A 19,651-nucleotide genomic window follows, 5' to 3' on the forward strand; every position below is an offset into this window, starting at 1 on the left:
TAGGCCTATAGTGTTACAACACTGAACAATAGAAAAATATGTTAAATATATTTCAAAAATTAAACAGTTGTAAACTAAATAATCTTTAAAACAGGTCTTTCACCTTTAAATAGATTTAAAAACAGCATATTTTAATAACAATACAGCATCTATCTATAATAAAATATTTCCAAATTGGAACACCTATTGCTACTGAAGTGAACTGAGTCAAAGCTTGCGCTGTATCAAGGAGCTGAGTGCACAAGCGCAAGTCACCTCACTTGGCAACCTTAGTTGCTACTGCCTTCTAGCGAAGATTCTGACAAATTACACTTTTCATCCTCTCAATCAGTAATGCGGGAGACAATTTTCCCTGGCTTTTACATTTGACTCAAAACTACCGAACATCGGAATATTCTAATACCGAAACACTTCTTTTTTTTTTCTTCTTTTTTTTTTTTTTTTAAGTACCGAGAAAGTGCTGAAGTTTTGGTATACCGTGCAACACTACGTCAGACACATAGGCCTATTCCAATCCATTGCTCAGCTTAGCAGAGAATGCACATTTCAGAGCGCCACAGAGAGAGATAGAATAATAACACATAAATACGCATTTCAAATAATAAATACGACATTGAGAAAAAACGAAAAAAGAGGAAATATCAACTCGCGATCTGCGTGCTCCGCGCAAAGTAGCCTACCGTTTTATTTAGGCTATTTAGACATTGGCAGATAAGAAAATTGTCGGTTACGCTGACCTATAAAACGCTATTCCAACAGCAAAATCAGACATGTTATACATCGTTAAAAAGCTTATACTCTCACCAAATGAATAAACGAATTGTCAATCAAGCCATATTGTACTAAAAAGGGCGACAACGCCGTAAGCAACAGGTGTGGTATTAAGCACAGCTATTTTTGAAGGTAGCCGACATTTCACAAACGGATTGTCCAAGACAATATATGACCACTCATTCGCAAAAGGGACATCTACGCATAAAACCAATGGTAAGATTGTACATTTATTCAATGTTAAGTCCCAGATATTGACTGTAGAATGACATGGTATAACTTTTTTTTTTAAAATGTCTCGTTTATTTCGTTATTCAGTGAGCAGCGTTTTCACTGCTGTATTGGCATATATTAGGGCTAATGTCGTGTTTATCTTGTTGCTATGGAATATTACATTACATTACAGGAATTTGGCAGACGCTCTTATCCAGAGAGCCGTACAACAAAGTGTATAATCATAATCAGGAACAAGTGTGTCGAAAACCCTAGAGAGAAGTACCGTTCCAAGTGCAGGGAACAACCGCATAGTTCAACTTGGACCCTGTAGGTTAAACTGATTAACACTAACACAAACAAGAACAGCAACAACGCAGTCTATGCAAAAATACAAGTAATAGTTAAGACAAGTTAAGACTAAGTCACCTACGAAACAACTACCTGCCATTGTCCAAATGGCAAAGTTGTAGAGCACATTCAGATGCAACGGCTGATGAAGTTTTGTGTTGATCTGACGTACGGTGTGGGAGTTATGACCTTTTAAACATGACCCTTTGTTATAGCGCCACCATCTGGCCGACATAGGTGATTTTTAGTGCCTGAGTAGTGGGGGGCCATAGGAACCCACCTACCAAATTGGGTTGGTCTACATCTTATGGTTGCTGAGCCTCAGACATTTTAGCGGAGAAAGTTTCCACGCCCAAACGAAAAAGTTAAAATGGCGGGCAAACAATATGGCGGACATAGGTGGTGCCAATGGCAAAGTTGTAGAGCACCTTCAGATGCATCGGCCGATGAAGTTTTGTGTTGATCTAACGTATGGTGTGGGAGTTATGGCCTTTTACGCAATACCCTTTGTTATAGCGTCACCATCTGGCAGACATACGTGATTTGTTGTGCCTTTGAGTAGTGGGGGGCCATAAGAACCCACCTGCCAAATTTGGTTGCTGTAGGACTTATGGTTGCTGAGCCTCAGACACTTTTAGCGGAGAAAAATAATAAGAATAATCCTAACAAAAACAATAGGGTTCCACCAGCTTCACTGCTTGGACCCCTAATGAAACTGCAAAAAGCTAATAATACATTAGAAGAATAGTTGAGACTATTGTGATGTATGGATGCACATTATATGAATACACGTTCATGGAAGTACATTTTAATTCGGTAAATGTTTGAAGCTATACATTTAATATGCACTTTTGTTGGCTTAAACTCAGTAGCAAAATAAAGGGATACTTAAGAGACTCTGGGATTAGTACAGCCATGTGCATAAAGGTTGCTTTCTGTCATTTAAAGTAAATATTCATGCATTTTGTATTTGTTTTTCCTTTAGCTTTTACGGTGTGTTTATGATTAACAACATTAAAGGACTTCAAAAACCATCATTCAGCCGGGGACGCTACATCCTCATTGAAATGCATTGAGGACAGTGCCAGTTGGAATTTGACACAATTCCTTCAGGAATTGTAACCTTTCTAGTTTAAAAAGTTATCTGTCCTTGAAAAGTTGGTTTTCGGAGTGTATGCTAGAAGGCAATTGGAGGGTAGATGATCAAAAAAAACATTAAGTCCCCATCTGCATAAATGTAACAGCTGTTACAGTTATGCCGCCTCTGAGTTGCTATAACAAACAACATGCATTTTTGCTGTTAAATGTTTACAGAATGCGATATAAATAGAAGAGGGCTTCAGATTTGGAGACTAGAGACACTAGATGTTGAAAACCATCTACATGTAGTGTCCTATTGGGGAGACCTTATGCATTTTAAAATGTGTTTAAAATTCATTTTAAAAAAGCTTTTTTTTTTTTAGTTTATTTTATTAAAAAATAGCCATTTGAAGACTAAATAAAAATTGATTTTTTTTTCCAATGCACCTAGCCTATGGTAAGCCCTCAGCTGAACTGCCTTTTATGGTGGATTCTGCATTTAAAAAGGCCCATACAAAATTGGCAAACCACAGTAAAAAAATATTATTTTTGTTAAATAGCAGTACTAGACCTGCCATATGATCACAGTTGTAAGAAGGACAATATGACCACACAATAACCACAACCACAGTGGTTGTAACGTTACAACCAAGCGGCTTTTAAGCAAGAGCCCACTAAGCAGGCTCCTTTGCAACACCCTTTTCCCCCTCCTCTACAGGGCTCTACACTGACATTTTTTCCAAGAAGCACACAAAGTACTAGTTGAAAAATTTAGGAGCACACCAACACATCCCAGTTAGCACACATCAATTTTCAGGAGCAAATGCTCCAAAAATGGGAGCACTGTAGAGTCCTGACTTACCCGAGTCATTTTGAGGAAGTCGAGGGAGGGCCGGCTCCATCGTACGTCCTCCTCGCGGCGGCGCTTGAGGCCGCTCTTGCGCTCCTGCAGGACACAGGGCTGGGAGCGGCAGCGGAGGAGACCCTGCCTCCGGCACAGCTCTGGTGTGGAGGAGGGCGTACTGCTGGCAGAAGGCAGGAGGGCGCCCATGCACCCACCCACGTCCGCGATGTGCTCCTGGGAGAGCGACAGGCGTCGGGTGTGGTCCCGTGGCCCAGCAGAGTGCCAGGGCGTGGCCGTGGAGGAGGTCGAGGAGGTCCCACTGCTGCCCTCCCCGCCATCTGCGAACCCGCTGCTGGCGGAGGAGGGGCGTGGCACCGGGGAAACAGCCACAGCCAAGGCGCTGCCATGGAGGGCCAGAGTGCGGCCACATCCAGACGAGCAAGAGGAGGAGGAGCAAGAGGAGGAGGGTGGTTGGGGCAGGCCAGCGTTCCCGTGGCTATGGCAACGCTGCAGGGAGGCTGCACCCCCACTGTTGCACCGGCGCTTGGAGATGGGAGTCCAGATCTTGGAGCCACTGCCAGGTCTCCATGGTGACCGGCAGCGAGCAAGCTCGTCTGGCTCCGACAGCGAGCGGCAATGGCGCTTTGTGGGCGGGGCCAGTGGCGGACCACCGTTCTCGTTCAGGTTCAGTTCACTGATCCAGCCGGGCAGGGCCGACGGGCCACCAACAGCGTAGCTACCAGGGGCCACAGAAGCACTGGTCTGGGGGCCTGTAGCTTCTTCACCCATGCTCCCCCCATAGGGACACATGGGGAAGGCCACTGTTGCATTCTGGGTAACTGCTTCTCTCTGGAAGGCACAGCCCCCACTGATGACTCTCCACGGGCTTTTTTCTGTAAGAACAAGAAAAAAACATCAGATCAGGTCATAAAATCAGGAGTTCAATGACAACACAGCTTCAAATTCTGCTTAAAAAAAGAAGCAATTTGCTGTTAAAATTAAGATGTGTTCTAGGAATTGAAAATCAAATAATGCTAAAAAAGTTTAAAAAAAGGTTGTTGTTAGAATCCGTTAGCATAACAGTCAGCAGGCAGGGAGAAATTCTTAGGCGGCCACTTACAATGAATAGAATTTTCCCTTTATAAATGCTCTAGGTGGGTAAATAAAATAAACATGTAATCACTTTGTATTTTATATTCTTAAAAATTTCCACAGACCATACAACACTAGGACAGTCGAGACCCACACACAAGGGCCCAAAAAAAGATCTGTGAAAGAACTTCCACAGATCTGCACAACCTTACAACCTGACCACAATACAAAACAATATTTACTTAGTTGCCATAGTGACAAAATTTCTAATATGAATACGGCCATCATTGCGAGAGCCACATCCCTGTTATCAACACCAAAACATTTCTGAGTTGTTCTCTGACAAACTACACTCAATTACCAGGGACTTCAAGCAAACAATCCACTTAAGCATTTACACATGGCAATGTGGCACCTTCCCGCAGGGTAGTGCGGAGGTGTGGGCGTGTCACTACATGGCTCATTTGTGTGACGTCATGTCGTGAACTTTAACCCCCCCTCCATTTCCTGTCCCCTAACTCAAACAAATGGACACAAACCGAAGGAAGCTGCTTGCTATGGTTTTTTTTGCAGCATAGACTGCAAGCCAGATGCAGATGTCGAAGCTGGGTACACGAAATAAACCAAGCAAGGACAACTGGGAGAGTATCATCGTTTGGTCCATGAACATATTAGAATGCAACCGGCAGTGCTTTCGGCATATGACACACCTAACTGGAAAAAACCCATAATATGTATAATACCCTTCAACCGTACTATAAGATTATGCAGGTGGATTGGTAAAAAATATATATACTGCCCACCCCTTATAGATCCATACAAGTAGTAATTAATAAACAATTTCCTTACAACTGTTACTTAAGGTTTGGTTGCCCTAAGAGCAAAGACACCAGTCTGTCTGAATGTTGTTCTTATATCCCTGTGGCATGGCAGAAGGTGCATATACTTACCATGGAGCTCGTAAGGGAACAGGCTGACTGTTTGACTCAGCTTCTCAGAGTGCTAAAAGGAACCAGAGGGAAGACTCAGTGTCACACAGGAAGTTGTCAAACAAGGACAAACACACCCTTTCTCCTGGGACAGGTATGACAATTGGACTGAGACAGCCATGCCTGCTCTACTGACAACAGGTCCACAGTCCCAAATCAATTATTTTGTTACTTATTTATTTAAAAACAATACACCCTCTTCCAGGGTTAGGGATCAAGAGTACCATAAAAAGCACAGTGTAATTCTACTCCATTATGGAAAGCACACCAGGAATACTGCAGAAATCCTGCAGAAGAACATAACGATACAGTGCCTGAAGTGATTTTCTCCAGGACAACAGCCAAGTTTATTTTGATCTTAGAGCTGATCTTGGATCCTTTTCCCATCTATCTCAGGGAACGTCAGTGTTATGACAGACCCGAGTGCTTGAACTGGGAAGAGATAGTAGCTTCCATTTCACTGTGTTTTTGAAATGTGTAATTAACACCAATACACAGTGAAGCAATTAAAAAAGGAAGGGGTCCAGGGTGGACCTTGACAAAATTATATTTTTTGTTTATCACTGACTGCACAATTACATGCTGAACTGTTTTAGCTGTGGGGAACCAAAATGCAAAATAAAGTTTTCCATTTTTAGAGCCCCCAAATGGCCACCCAACACCAAAACAGATGCAGAGGCAGGCGCTGAGAGATGCAAAGTTTTTAAAAAAATCTTTTTTTGAACTCTTTTTTTTAAAAATGAGCGGCTTTCACCCCCTGCCATGCTTTAGGAACAGTCATGAGTAATGCGTTCCACTGTCCTTGGGCAAAATTTGCAGAAGGCACAAAAAAAAGTGAGCAAGCTTGCACTATTGGGCCGGTGTCCCACGAACATCTCTCTGCACTTTGAGTGGTTTAGCCTTTCAGCATTTCCTGCCAGTAATCCAGTACGATAAAGGCCTGCACCCAGAACACAAATCCCACAATGGTGTGGAATTAACGCCCAGGCCTGCCATCACTTACAGGGCACAGTGTGACCTGAGCATCGTCGCCCCATCCGAATCGATCAACACAACCAAGCCAAGCTGCCCTACCAGCTGCCCTGAGTGGCCTTTAGATTCGGACTAAAGTGGAAAGATGACTGCAAAGGCCTCCGCTAGATTCAACTTTTTTCCTTAATAACATTCTTTCCTTTATAGTTGTACTCCAGATGTGCAGAATACAAAATATGGCTATAGGTCTGTTCATACAAGCCAGTCTGGGATCTGATTTACTCCCCCAACCTACATCATTCTTGCAATGTCCAATACACAGGGTCAGACGAGGCAAAACTGGTCCAGGGCAAGTACATGCAAATCTGTGTCATCTAGCCTAATACTTGCATTGCTGAGCAAGAATGTCTACATTTTCTACACTGATGTAACAGGAAACTAAAATTTGATGTATTACTGATAGTGATGGGATGGAATAAAAGTTTTGAAAAAGTTTTAAGCTCTTGCGAAACACCAGTAGCCTACAGAACACAGTCTACATTAATTATTTGACTGTGGACCATCCATAGGAATGGAGATGGACATAATAATGAATATTTTGCATTAGCCTAATTTATTTGACTGAATATATTGGTTCTTCAGTATGTTATGGGACAATCATACTGTGGACTCATGCTGGCAGGACAGGGTGTCATCGTTGTAATTAAGGCAAAGGTAGATTTCTCATCTGCAATGGAAAGTGCTACCAGTGCAAATGGCTGGACAAACTATATTTCACTCTTCACCACCATTCCATAGATCACATCTCAAGAACAGAACTGGAAGGATCACAATGGATAACAAAAGTTCTATCATTAAATCAATCCTATCAAAATCTAAAGATGGATTTTACACAAAGGTGGCCAGCTAGCTCATTTTTTAAACACTCTTGTCACATAGTAAGACCCAAAAGTATCTCACACTAGTGACATCACTGTGGATGCTGGATGCACTATTCAGTACGACATAATTTTACTGTTCTGGTAAGGCAACATACCACAGAGTACAAGAAAGCAGAAATGTCTCAGACTCATACGCAGCAGTTTACAACTTTGCTGACAAAACAAACTGGATGGGTTGGGAGAAAGAGAAAGAGAAAAGGAAGGGGTAAGGGAATGGAGAAGGGAATTTCACTCCTTCTGATCTTTTAATTAAAAATTCATATTTCAGAGCACTTGACAGAAAGCAGAAGAAAACCAAAAACTCTGAAAAAGCCTTGGGTAAATAAATGTAAATCAGCTGTGGGGAAAAGATTGGGAGCCAGCCTTTTCCAGCCCCTCGTAACATTGCGTGTCGATTATATCGGCCACATGGGATATCATAACTGACCGCGAAACTCGCACACTCTTACAGCCACCTTCGAATGGGTGCCAGCCTTTTCCAGCCCCTCGTAACATTGTGTGTCGATTATATCGGCGACATGGGATATCATAACTGATCGCGAAACTCGTAACAGTTTGTTAGTATTTGGTGGCATTGCCTTTTACTTGCTTAACTTAAATCAGAAGCTTGCAGTAGCCTTCCACAAGCTTCTCACAATACTTTGCCGGAATTTTTGCCCATTCCTCCTCACAGAACTGGTTTAACTCAGTCAAGTTTGTGGGCCTCCTTGCTCGGACATGCTTTTTCAGTTCAGTCCACAAATTATCTATGGGATTCAGGTCAGGCTTTGTGATGGCCACTCCAATACTTTCACTTTGTTGTCTTTAAGCCATTTTGTTACAACTTTGGAGGTATGCTTAGGATCATTGTCCTGTTGGAAGACCCAGTTGCGACCAAGTTTTAACTTTCAGGCTGATGTCTTGAGGTATTGCTTCAGTATTTCTAGATAATCCTCCTTCCTCATGATGCCATCTATTTTCTGAAGTGTATCAGTCCCTATTCCAGCAAAAAAAAAAAACCCACAACATGACGTTGCCACCCCCATGCTTCACAGTTGGGATGGTGTTCTTCAGATTAAAAGCCTCACCCTTTTACCTCCATACATAGTGCTGATCATTATGGCCGAACAGTTTAATTTTTGTTTCATCTGACCAGAGAACACTCCTTCAAAAGGCCTGGTGATCACCTGCAAACTTTATTCTGGCTTTTTCATGTCGGTCTTGGAGCAGGGGCTTCTTTCTTGCGCAACAGCCTTTCTCGCCATGGCGATATAGGATTGTTTTAATGGATGTAGATACTTTGGTACCTGATGCCTCCAACTCCTTCACCAGTTCCTTTGTTGTTGTCTTGGGGTTCAGTTGAACCTTTCGGACCAAAGTTTGTTCAGCCCTTGAAGTTAATTTGTGTCTCCTTCCTGAATGATGCAGAGTCTGTGTGGTCCCAATATTTTTATATTTGCATACAATTGTTTGTACAGATGCTCGTGGTGCCTTCAGTTGTTTCCTAAAGAGGAATCGGAATTGTGGAGGTCCACAATTTCTTTTCAGAGGTCTTGGCTGAGTTGCTTGAATTTTCCCATGGTATCAAGGGCACAAAGGCTGTGGCTCTAAATGTAGGCCGCAGGTGCTAATTAACTCTCAATTAACTCCTAATTCTGACAACTGGCCAATCAGAAGCTTCTAAAAAGTCATTATATCAATTTCTGGAATCTTCCAGGCTGTTTAAAGCAGTGGTTCTCAAACTCGGTCCTGGGGGACCCCTGTGTATGCTGGTTTTCATTCCAACCTCAACAGCAATCCCAGAATTTTAACAAGCTGTTAATTTTTCTTAATTAGGTGCTTTTCATGTTTTAGAGCTGGGGTCCCCAGTCTTATCCAGAAAGGGCCAGTGTGGGTGCACACACCTGATCCTGATACTACTAACCAAGGTGTTTAGCAATGACTCTAGTGATTGATTAGTAGAATCAGCTGTGTGCACCCACACTGGCCCTTTCTGGAACCCCAGCTCTAAAACATGAAAAGCACATAATTAAGAAAAATGAACAGCTTGTTAAAATTCTGGGATTGCTGTTGAGGTTGGAATGAAAACCAGCATACACAGGGGTCCCCCAGGATCGAGTTTGAGAACCACTGGTTTAAAGAGACAGTCAACTTGGTGTATGTAAACGTTTGACCCACTGGAATTCTGATATAGTGAATTAAAGCTGAAATAAATCTGTCTCTAATCTATTGTTTCAAAATGACCTCTGATGTGAACAAAGCAGATGCCCTAATTGACTTGCCAAAAGAAATGTATGGTTACATACATTTGTGCGAAAATGTGCGGAGTGAAAAACTGAGTTTGAATATCTTTAGCCTAGGTGTACGTAAACTTTTGGCCTCAACTGTACCCTATTTAAAGCTTTATAAATTCAGATGTGAGCATTACATAAACTTGAAAAATGGCTTGCATGAACCAGGACATTTGTACCATTTACAACAACATAGATTAATTTATATTCATCATTTCGGAAGAAATGAAGTGCCACAAATGCAATTGTCTAGCAAAAAAATCTAAAATTAATTTCATTTTTTAAAAGTTTGCAATGAAATACCGAGAGATCCCATATATAAAACAGGTTATACCATACATGTCCTCGATCAAAAACTCCTTCACCACAATTGCGTAAAATGTAAGGGTAGATATGCAGAACTACTAAAGATCTATGAAGCAAAAAGTAAGCAGTGTACCCAGTGTCTCCAAATCTATCCAAAATGTCTAAACTATGCATTGCTGTAAATCACAACATAATCATGTATTTCCCGACAAATCAACTGTTTTGACTTAAGAAACTCACTTTTGCATAATTTTCATGTGGGAATTATAAGCACTTTGTCAGTACAGTGGTCTAAAATATCTAGCGGTCCAGAGAAATATAAAAAAATATCTCCAAAAATTATTAAAATGCTTTTTGTCCATTATAAAGCATTAAATATGCCCCTTATGAAGGTTTAAGTTGAAACATTGGAAACATATTTAAAAATAATGCAAAAACATTATCACACAATGTGGTACAGTATCTATATGTGTAATCATTAACTCTCATATGTTTTTTTGTTCATACAAACCGTAAGTAATGTTTTCTTGTATGGGGATGGGACGACATTAACATAATATTCAACCGTCCACCACATTTTGGCATGTTCCAGTTCATATCACATCCAGTGCATGAAACACAAACCCTGCTGAAGCTACCAATGAATGCTTACGTTACAGTGTGAAATATCCTCATTAAAAAATACCACTAATCTATTTAAAAGTCGCTAGGGTTGGGTCGGTTTCTGGTTTTGCCGGTCCAGTCCGGTGTACGAGCTTAAACCAGTTTGATTTTATGCGAACCGACTGAAGCGGCATTTGTCATTATGAGATGTTCTGGCAAATTAAAAAGTAGCCTACATCAGCAACCTGTGCCGACGGCGCTAAATCCAACTTGTATTACATTAGTAATAAGCAATATGACAACGTGATTCACATATTATGTTTGTTTATAAACAGAGCAACTAGTGTCTGAGTGCAAAAAAAAAACAAAAAAAAAAAAAGATTGACAGGCACAACAAATCACCTATGTCGGCCAGATGGTGGCGCTATAACATAGGGCCATGTTTAAAAGGTCATAACTCCCACACCGTAAGTCAGATCAACACAAAACTTCATCGACCGATGCATCTGAATGTGCTCTACAACTTTGCTTTTGGGAGCATCTATGTCCGCCATATTGTTCGCCTGCCATTTGGACGTTTTTATGAGTTGGGGTGCGGAAGAGCTGGAGCTCCAAATCTAAGCGTTACGACATCTAGTAAACTTCTTTACGGCAAGCGACATCCATGGCGACACAAGTAATCCGACACCGTAGGGTCTAGTTTTTATCAGTGAGGGGAGGGTCTGAACGTCGGGGAAGCAATGGAAGACAGTGCCACCCAGAGTGCATGCTAGGCTACCAAAAGTTTGTTAGTAAAAGCTTTTTGAGAGGATGAATAATTACTTTTCTTGAGCCTGGATCCATTTGAAGACAGTATCGGGTGAGTTAGTTTAGTCTTTGAATCTGTCATTATGCTAAGAAACAGCTAAACCATTTTATTGATAGGTTCTGAGTTTCTGTGCAAACGCGCGAAAACACGCTGGTATAATGAAACAGTGACGGTAATACATATATAGTCCGCTTCGTTCCGTTGCTACCATAACATAACAGACTCTCGTGTCTACAGCTGCAGTTTCTCGCTGCAATTACTAATATTGAATATAAACAAAAGACGCAATTTATGCTGTACTCTGCCAATGTCTAAATAAATAATACGGTACTCTGAGCGTAGGAAGCAGTTAGCATGGATGGCGAGTTGATATTTCTTTTTTTGCTACTAAAAGTTTGTTAGTAAAAGCTTTTTGAGAGGATGAATACTTTTCTTTGGCATGGATCCATTTGAAGACAGTATCGGGTGAGATCGTTTAGTCTTCAAATCCGTCATTATGCTGAGAGAAATCGTATTCTCAATTTAATCTCGAAATTGACTGTAAGCTTAGGGTTGTAACTAGGTAGCGGTTTCGTAGGTGACTTAGTTAATGCACTCGTCTTAACTATTGCTTGTATTTTTGCATAGACTGCGTTGTTGCAGTTCTTGTTTGTGTTAGTGTTAATCAGCTTAACCTACAGGGTCCAAGTTGAACTATGCGGTTGTTCCCTGCACTTGGAACGGTACTTCTCTCTAGGGTTTTCGACACACTTGTTCCTGATTATGATTATACACTTTGTTGTACGTCGCTCTGGATAAGAGTGTCTGCCAAATGCCTGTAATGTAATGTAATTTTCCGTAGCAACAAGATAAACCCGACATTAGCCCTAAAATATACCAATACAGCAGTGAAAACGCTGCTCACTGAATAACGAAATAAACAAGACAACGTTTTTTAAAATTATACCATGTCATTATACAGTCAATATCTGGGACTAAGCATTTAATAAATATATAATCTTACCATCGGTTTTACGCGTAGAGATGTCCCTTTTGCGAATGAGTGGTCATATATTGTCTTGGACAATCCGTTTGTGAAATATACGCACATGTGTGACGCCTGCGTCGGCTACCTTCAAAAATAGCTGCGCGTAATACCACACCTGTTGCTTACGGCGTTGTCACCCTTTTTAGTAAAATTTGGCTTGATTGACAATTAATTTATTCAGTAGGTGAGAGTATAAGCTTTCTAACGATGTATAACATGTCTGATTTTGCTTTTGGAATAGCGTTTTATAGGTCAGCGTAACCGAAAATTTCCTCATCTGCCAATGTCTAAATAAATAAAACGGTAGGCTGCTGTGCGCGCAGCACGCAGGTCGCGAGTTGATATTTCGTCTTTTGTTTCGTTTTTTCTCAATGTTGTATTTATTATTTGAAATGAGTATTTATGTGTTATTATTCTATCCGTCTCTGAGGCGCTCTGAAATGTGCATTCTCTGCTAAGCTGAGCCATGGATTGGTATAGGTTTGTGTCTGGATTTGCTGGATGTAGTGTTGCACGGTATACCGAAACTTCAGAACTTTTTCGGTACTTAAAAAAAAAAAAAAAAAAAAAAAGAAACTGTTCGGTATTAGAATTTTCCGATGTTCGATAGTTTTGCGTCAAATGTAAAAGCCAGGGAAAAGTGTCTCCCGCATTACCGATTGAGAGGATGAAAAGTGTAATTTGTCAGAATCTTCGCTAGATGGCAGTAGCAAATAAGGTTGGCAAGTGAGGTGACGTGCGCTTGTGTATTTTCTGTCATTGATACAGCGCAAGCTTAGACTCAGTTCACTTCAGTAGCAAGAGCTGTTCTAATTTGTACATATTTTATTATAGGAAGATGCTGTATTGTTATTGAAATATGCTGTTTTTAGATCTATTTAAAAGTGAAAGACCTGTTTAAAGATAATTTACTTTACAATTGTTTAATTTTTGAAATATATTTAATATAGTTTTCTATGGTTTAGTGTTGTAACTCTATAGACCTATGCTTATTAATATGTTGAAGAGGCTTGTAGCAGCCAATAATGTAATAACTGCCAATAACGTAATAATTTTTCCGTTCTTAATGTAATAAAAGCCGATAATGTAATAACTGACCAATAATGTAATACATTTTCTGAACCAATAACGTAATAACTTATTACATTATATGCAAAAAGTTATTACATTATTGGCTGGTTATTACATTATTAGCTGGGTTTTTAAATAAATCATAAAAAATGTAATAACAGGAGCCGATAATGTAATAATATACTTATATCGCTTTAAGTTTTATTTATTGGCTATAAAGTGTCACACTTCTATGACACTTACCCTTGCTTCCTCTTTCAAATAGCTGCTCAAAAACCTGACCACACGTGCGCGCGCACACGCACACACACACACCTACTCTCTCTCTAGGAATTATGACTATTTATTTGTTTGTGGTGCTTGGTTAGATTTATCTCCAGCCCTGCCTTCTACTCCTTAACCATTTGAGTACCAAATGAAGTGCGAGCACATATGTTTGCAAACACAGACAATTACTCTTATGTCATATAATATGAAATCTATACCTCTTTGAAGATGCTTTGTCCACGAATACAAAGACCACCATTTCTTTTCATGAAAAATGTCATCTCTAATTAAATGTATTTAAATAACTTTTTCAAGCAAACTGTTTCAACCACACTATTATAGCTATTCAGCACTCTCTCTCTCTCTATGTATATATACCAAACCTGACTCCTGAAAGGTTACATGAAAATGTATTACCAAATCAGAATCCCTGCCCTATTGACATCCCTGGCTATTTGAATACAGTCTTGACAAGCTCAACAAAGAGTTAATGATGATTTTTATTAACCCAGCTAATAATGTAATAACCAGTCAATAATCTAATAACTTATTACATTATGTGCAAAAAGTTATTACGTTATTGGTTCAGAAATTTTATTACATTATTGGTCAGTTATTACATTATCGGCTTTTATTACATTAAGAACGGAAAAATTATTACGTTATTGGCAGTTATTACATTATTGGCTGCTACAAGGCTTCAACTTAAAGGTTGTTAATAAACCAGGTTTTTAATAAACCGTGAATTCGAAAATGAGGTCAACCCTTGTGGAGATTTTGTTTCTGATCACGTAAGGTAATTTCAGTATTGTTAGGTACCGAGTATTGAATCAGTATCGTTTCAGTTTCAATTATCGTGATACTAAACCTGGTATCGGTATCAAAGTCAAAATTTTGGTATTGTGACAACACTAGTGTGACACCTGTTTTAGTTGCGGCATGGAAGCGCTGCAGCTGTACATACACGCAGGGCCATATATGTGTTATGACATCCCATCTAAGTGTTACGACATAGTAAAGGCCTTTACGGCGATGCCGAAGTCATCCGACAGCGTCTCTTAGCACAAAATTGGCCATAAGTCATCAATATTTTATACAATCATCATGATATTCAGTAGATATGTTGGGTGAAGGCATATGAACATGAGGAAAAAGCCAATTTATAATCGCTCCTTAGGGGGCGCGATGGTGCAAATGCTTGGACCCCTCCCAACGCCGCTTGCGGCTTTAATTATTATTATTTTCTGTTAAAAACATTTAATTTATATCCAGGGAGATATATCATCTACCTTGCAAGAAGTTGGCTGAGTAGTCATTTACTAATACGATCGCATTTCAGGCTAGAAAATAAACCGTTAGGCTAAACCAGAGAAATTGCCGAGTTGTCTTAGAATCTTTGTCGCAACAGAATGTATCAAGGCTGGCAGTCGGCATAGCAACGGAGGCTGTAGAAACGTTAACTGCATCACAATGGGTATAACAGCTGTTTTAGAATGTCATTGCGTCACCCAGATCATTTTTGCAGCCCGGATCAAAATTGGCGTGACAGTTCCACTCGGGAGCAGCTGAGTCACGTGCAACACCGGTATTACCGGTCTGGCCCAGTATTTCGCTTAATATCAAACCGGTTTGAAATTTTTTACATCGGCCCAACCCTAAAAGTCACCAAATTTAAAACATAACATATATAACCTAAATATTTTGAACAGAAATATTTACATAGCAATGATGAAATGATATCTGTGTTCAGTAGATAGAGACAGAGACATAGGCTAATCAATGCTTCGTTCTCCTCTTCCGACTTAACTCCAGAAAACTATGTCAGCTCGATCTATCAGCAAACATATGGCTTAGCTATGATCAGAAGCCCTCAATAATAATAATATTTTACAAAATAAGACGAAACTGATCGATAACGTTTTGCCGGGTGCAGTGTCTTTTACTGCTACCACAGAATGAATGCGTAAGGCGGCAATGATGATTCACAACTTTCGGTCATGCAGGTTTTTATAAAACGCTATTCCAAATATAAAATTAGACATTTTATACATCGTTAGAAAGCTTATACTGTCACCATTTGGATAGATTAATTGTCAATCAGACTGGACTACAATGGGCAACAACACCGTAAACAGCATGTGTGGCATTATGCATCACACATGCGCGTATTTTTCACAAACGGATTGTCCAAGACAATATGACCACTCAGTCTCAAAAGGGACATCTCTACACGTAAAACCAATGGTAAGGTTTCATATTTATTCCATATTTAGTCCCAGACATTGACAGTAGATTTGATCAGTGCTAGTTTTCAGTCAAATATATAGTACCAATAAATGAGCACTTTGTTGGAATCAATATAACTGATACTAGTCACACTTGATATAAGTGTCACTTGATTTGCTGTTCACAGATCAATGCAATTGCACTACAGTAATTCCAATCGATGCAAGGAGATAACAGGAATTGTTAATAGTACATCTGCACCACTTCCTTAATGAGGTAATCAGCCTAGCAGCACTTGCTCGCTCCCTGCATCTAGGTAGCATGAATCTATTCCTCTGTAGCAGTAAGTAACAACATACTATCTTGGCTTAGTTTAGTTTACCAGTCTACATTGATCAACTGTGCAAAAAGAATCAATTAAAGGCCCTGCACAGGCATGGATCTATCACTCTGTCCCTTGAGAAGGAGCAATGGGGAAGATCTCCAGGCCAACATTAAGGAAATACCAGTTTCTCTGCAGTAACTGCCACCTATGAGAGGCTCAGAGGAGCAGTCATGTTGCCTAATCCTGTGCAGACCAATTCCATACTGTCTGTACAGGGTAACCAGCAGCTGGTCTATGTAGCCTACAATATATTAACCTTACCTAGCAAAAGTAGCCAATCCCTGCCCAGGCAGAGTCACTGGGTACCCAGCCTGGGAATTCCCTTCTTAAAGTCTTCCATGTACCATTTTTCTTCAACTAAACTCAGCAGAACCTCAGAAATGCAAACCAGCCAAGAATGGGGGTAACTCAGAGCTCTGAGAGTGAAGTTATAATACACCAATTTTAATTACAATCATTTATTGGAATACTCAAGCCTTATTTTTAACAGTCTCTCAATTTGTACCTATAAATCCAAGTTAATAATGAATAATCAAACAGGCCATAGACAGCATCTCACATCTTTTTTTAATTATGTGTTGGTTCTCCAAAAGATTCAGCATGACAGATTAGTTGAATGCTTATTTTTTAAAAGCCGTTAAATGTGTTTTTTTGCACACAAGAAGGTACCATTGTTTTTGATGCCACTCTCATATAAACTTGTTCTTAAGTTGCTGATTTTTGGTGAACCCATAACATGCAGTAAGAGGGGAAAGGCATTTCTCAGAAAAGAGTGAATCTCTTCCAGCCAATGTCCAGTTTCAGCATCAGTGAAAATGGCAAAGCAGAGCTCGAAAATACATAATTGCTAAAGCTACAACTAGTTTCATGCCAAATACATTTGAATGTTCAGTCCTAAACTCTGAGGTTCATGTGTGTGAAGTTCTACTGTAGTTTCAATGGGGAAACTAGAGCCTTCCATGATGGCACATTACACTTTGTCCCCATAACACAGGAAAATAAAGAGCCCGGTAAACATTTTCAACAGCATCCTGCCTGTCTTGTATCAATGAAACAGAAAGCACACACTATGCGTGCACAGCATCAGCTTAAAAAGAGCTGGCCATTTTCACAGCGATCACAGCCCGGCCTGAAGAAGCACACACAGGACCAGCTATCGTCAAAGGTCTATGAAGTTATCGCAAGCCTTAACCAGACCTGGGACGAATATGTATTTGTTTTGGAATCAAATATTTTTCTGTGCTCTACTGAACTTGCCTTGTGTAATTGAGCCAGCCAGTATGACCAGAAGGCGGGGTTTGCACTTTTTGAGAGTATTCCATTGGTTCCAATACACCAGACAAGATCAGTAAAGCGTAGAAAAGTATTTGAATTCAAAACAAATACATATTTGACCCAGGTCTGGCCCTAACTATGCCTCCCTCCCCATATTACATTGAATACTGGAGTGTGATGGAGCCATCATATTTGAACACAATACCCTCAAAAGTATATCTGTATTCCCACTTATTACATAGGAGTAAAAATGTAAGCAAAGTAAAAATACCAGTTCTTTCAAAATGGTACATGAAAAGCTAACACTGCAAATATAACTGTTTACTGAGCATGTCAAGAGTATTAGGATAGTGATGAGTAACCTCATCTTGTAAGTAGACTGCCTTTCCTACCTTCTCAACAGGCTCAAAACACTCAAAACATCGACAAAAACATTTGCAATCACATAATCAGGGCAACACAAATCAAAATGACTACAGGTTCATGTTAAATATATATATTATGAAAAATATATGCATTCATATACACATATACTTTTTTTTTTATTTATAGGGCACTGGTTGAAACAGACCATGAGGCTATATCTAGACAGACATATTGAACATTTCTACACACCCATTATGGTAAAAAAAGTGTATTCATTTGCTTGTCAGTCTCTATAGAGGCTCCAGGAAAGAATTCAGCATCAATGAATCATTGCAGAAATGTTAAGAGAATGTTGTGAGAATGTTGAAATAGCACTCACCAAGTTGATGCTGTAAGCCTTGCATGGCAGGTCACTGAGGCTCTGGTCCTGCAGCTTCTTGGTGAGCAGAGTCACCATGGTTGCAGTCCCCTTCTCTCCGTTTACACTGACAAGCATCGGGGCTCCCAAGTGCTCACACTACATTGCAAGAGCTGTGCTGTTGGTAGTGGGGACGAGGGAGAAGGGAAGGGTGGGGCGGGGCGGGGCGGGGCTGGGGGGTGGGGAAAAAGAAGCAGGCTTTGTCTCACTTCAAGGCCGCCATTGGAGACACGCATCAAAGTCTGCTTGCCAAGCGACTGGCTTTGCCTCCGACTGGAGGTCTGTCAGTCAAGCATCCTCCTGACGCCCTTAAGAGAAGGAAGGGGACAGGCATTAGGAACTTCCTTAGGTTATGGAGGGTGTCAATTCCACAGATTCCAGAGAGGCTTCCTAAACCCCAATTTGGGTACAGCTTCAAATGTGCTATAAATCACTGAATAACTTCAACCAAGTAAAGACAACAGCACATACTGTAGCAGAACATTGCAACAAGTTCAAGTCTCACTGTATGCCATCTCATATAATAATTCTGTACAGCTCACAGTGACCCTGTATACCACCATGCAGAACACACACTGCTGTGCAAAGGTCAGCCACTTTTGCATTTTCATAACCCGATGTAATGGGAAATCAAACTTTGTATTAAACAGCCTACATGCAGTATGTCATTATGAAAAACATCAGCCAAAACAATTACACTATATAGCTTATAGGCCTAGTTAATGCATCTTCTCTTTCCCTTAACTACTGAAATCCTTCCATGAAGACAAAATATAAGCCCATAGAATGGTGTCCCAGACTTAATCTAAAGCCTTCCAAACGTAAGCTGATAGAGAACAAGGTAAGGAAATGGATATCACAGTCAGAAAAAAGCCTGCCCTGCAAAGCAGATTGCTCTTAAGATTTTTTATTTTTAAAGATAGTTAATCTGCCTTTATCAAATCAGTGAAAAACGCATACTGTGTAGAAACTGGGCACGCACAATAGAGAATTGCTGTGCCAATCTCAATAAACAATGTTTGACTTGCCGTGCTGACCAAAGTGTAAGCTAAACTGTTTGGCATTAGAGCACAAATGACATTTCTAGCTAGCTGGTTCATAAACTGAAATTTAGAGCTAGCCAGTTTGGTCAACGTTTAATGTAATATTAGTGAGAAAAGAAAAATGCATGTTAGATCTAACATATAAAAGATATAATATAGTATTAATGATGATTAAACTCTGTTTAACCATGTCCATGTCCAATTGATTAACATATCTACAATCGCATGCTTGGTTATAATTCAGAGAAAATGGGTCAACAGAGAATTTATCATTGCCTATTCAGAAAATGTAGATTTCTGAAAACAAGTGTGACCTCTGCATGACACTGGCTC

General features: G+C 40.1%; 1 protein-coding gene across 3 annotated transcripts in view; it reads right to left on the reverse strand.

Moving 5' to 3' along the window:
- Window positions 1-19,651, reverse strand: part of LOC135259590 (protein FAM53A-like) — a 52,659-nt gene that overhangs the window by 19,426 nt on the left and 13,582 nt on the right. For all 3 annotated transcript variants that reach the window (XM_064344123.1, XM_064344122.1, XM_064344124.1), the window contains exons 2-4: window positions 18,237-18,583; window positions 5,302-5,353; window positions 3,278-4,152 (exon numbers count right to left, since the gene is read on the reverse strand). In XM_064344123.1, coding sequence (XP_064200193.1) covers window positions 3,278-4,152; window positions 5,302-5,353; window positions 18,237-18,353 — 1,044 coding nt within the window. In that variant the 5' untranslated portion in view covers window positions 18,354-18,583. The remainder of the gene's footprint in view (window positions 1-3,277; window positions 4,153-5,301; window positions 5,354-18,236; window positions 18,584-19,651) is intronic.

This window comes from Anguilla rostrata, chromosome 7 (assembly GCF_018555375.3).
Source record: "Anguilla rostrata isolate EN2019 chromosome 7, ASM1855537v3, whole genome shotgun sequence".
NCBI classification, from domain to species: Eukaryota; Metazoa; Chordata; class Actinopteri; order Anguilliformes; family Anguillidae; genus Anguilla; species Anguilla rostrata.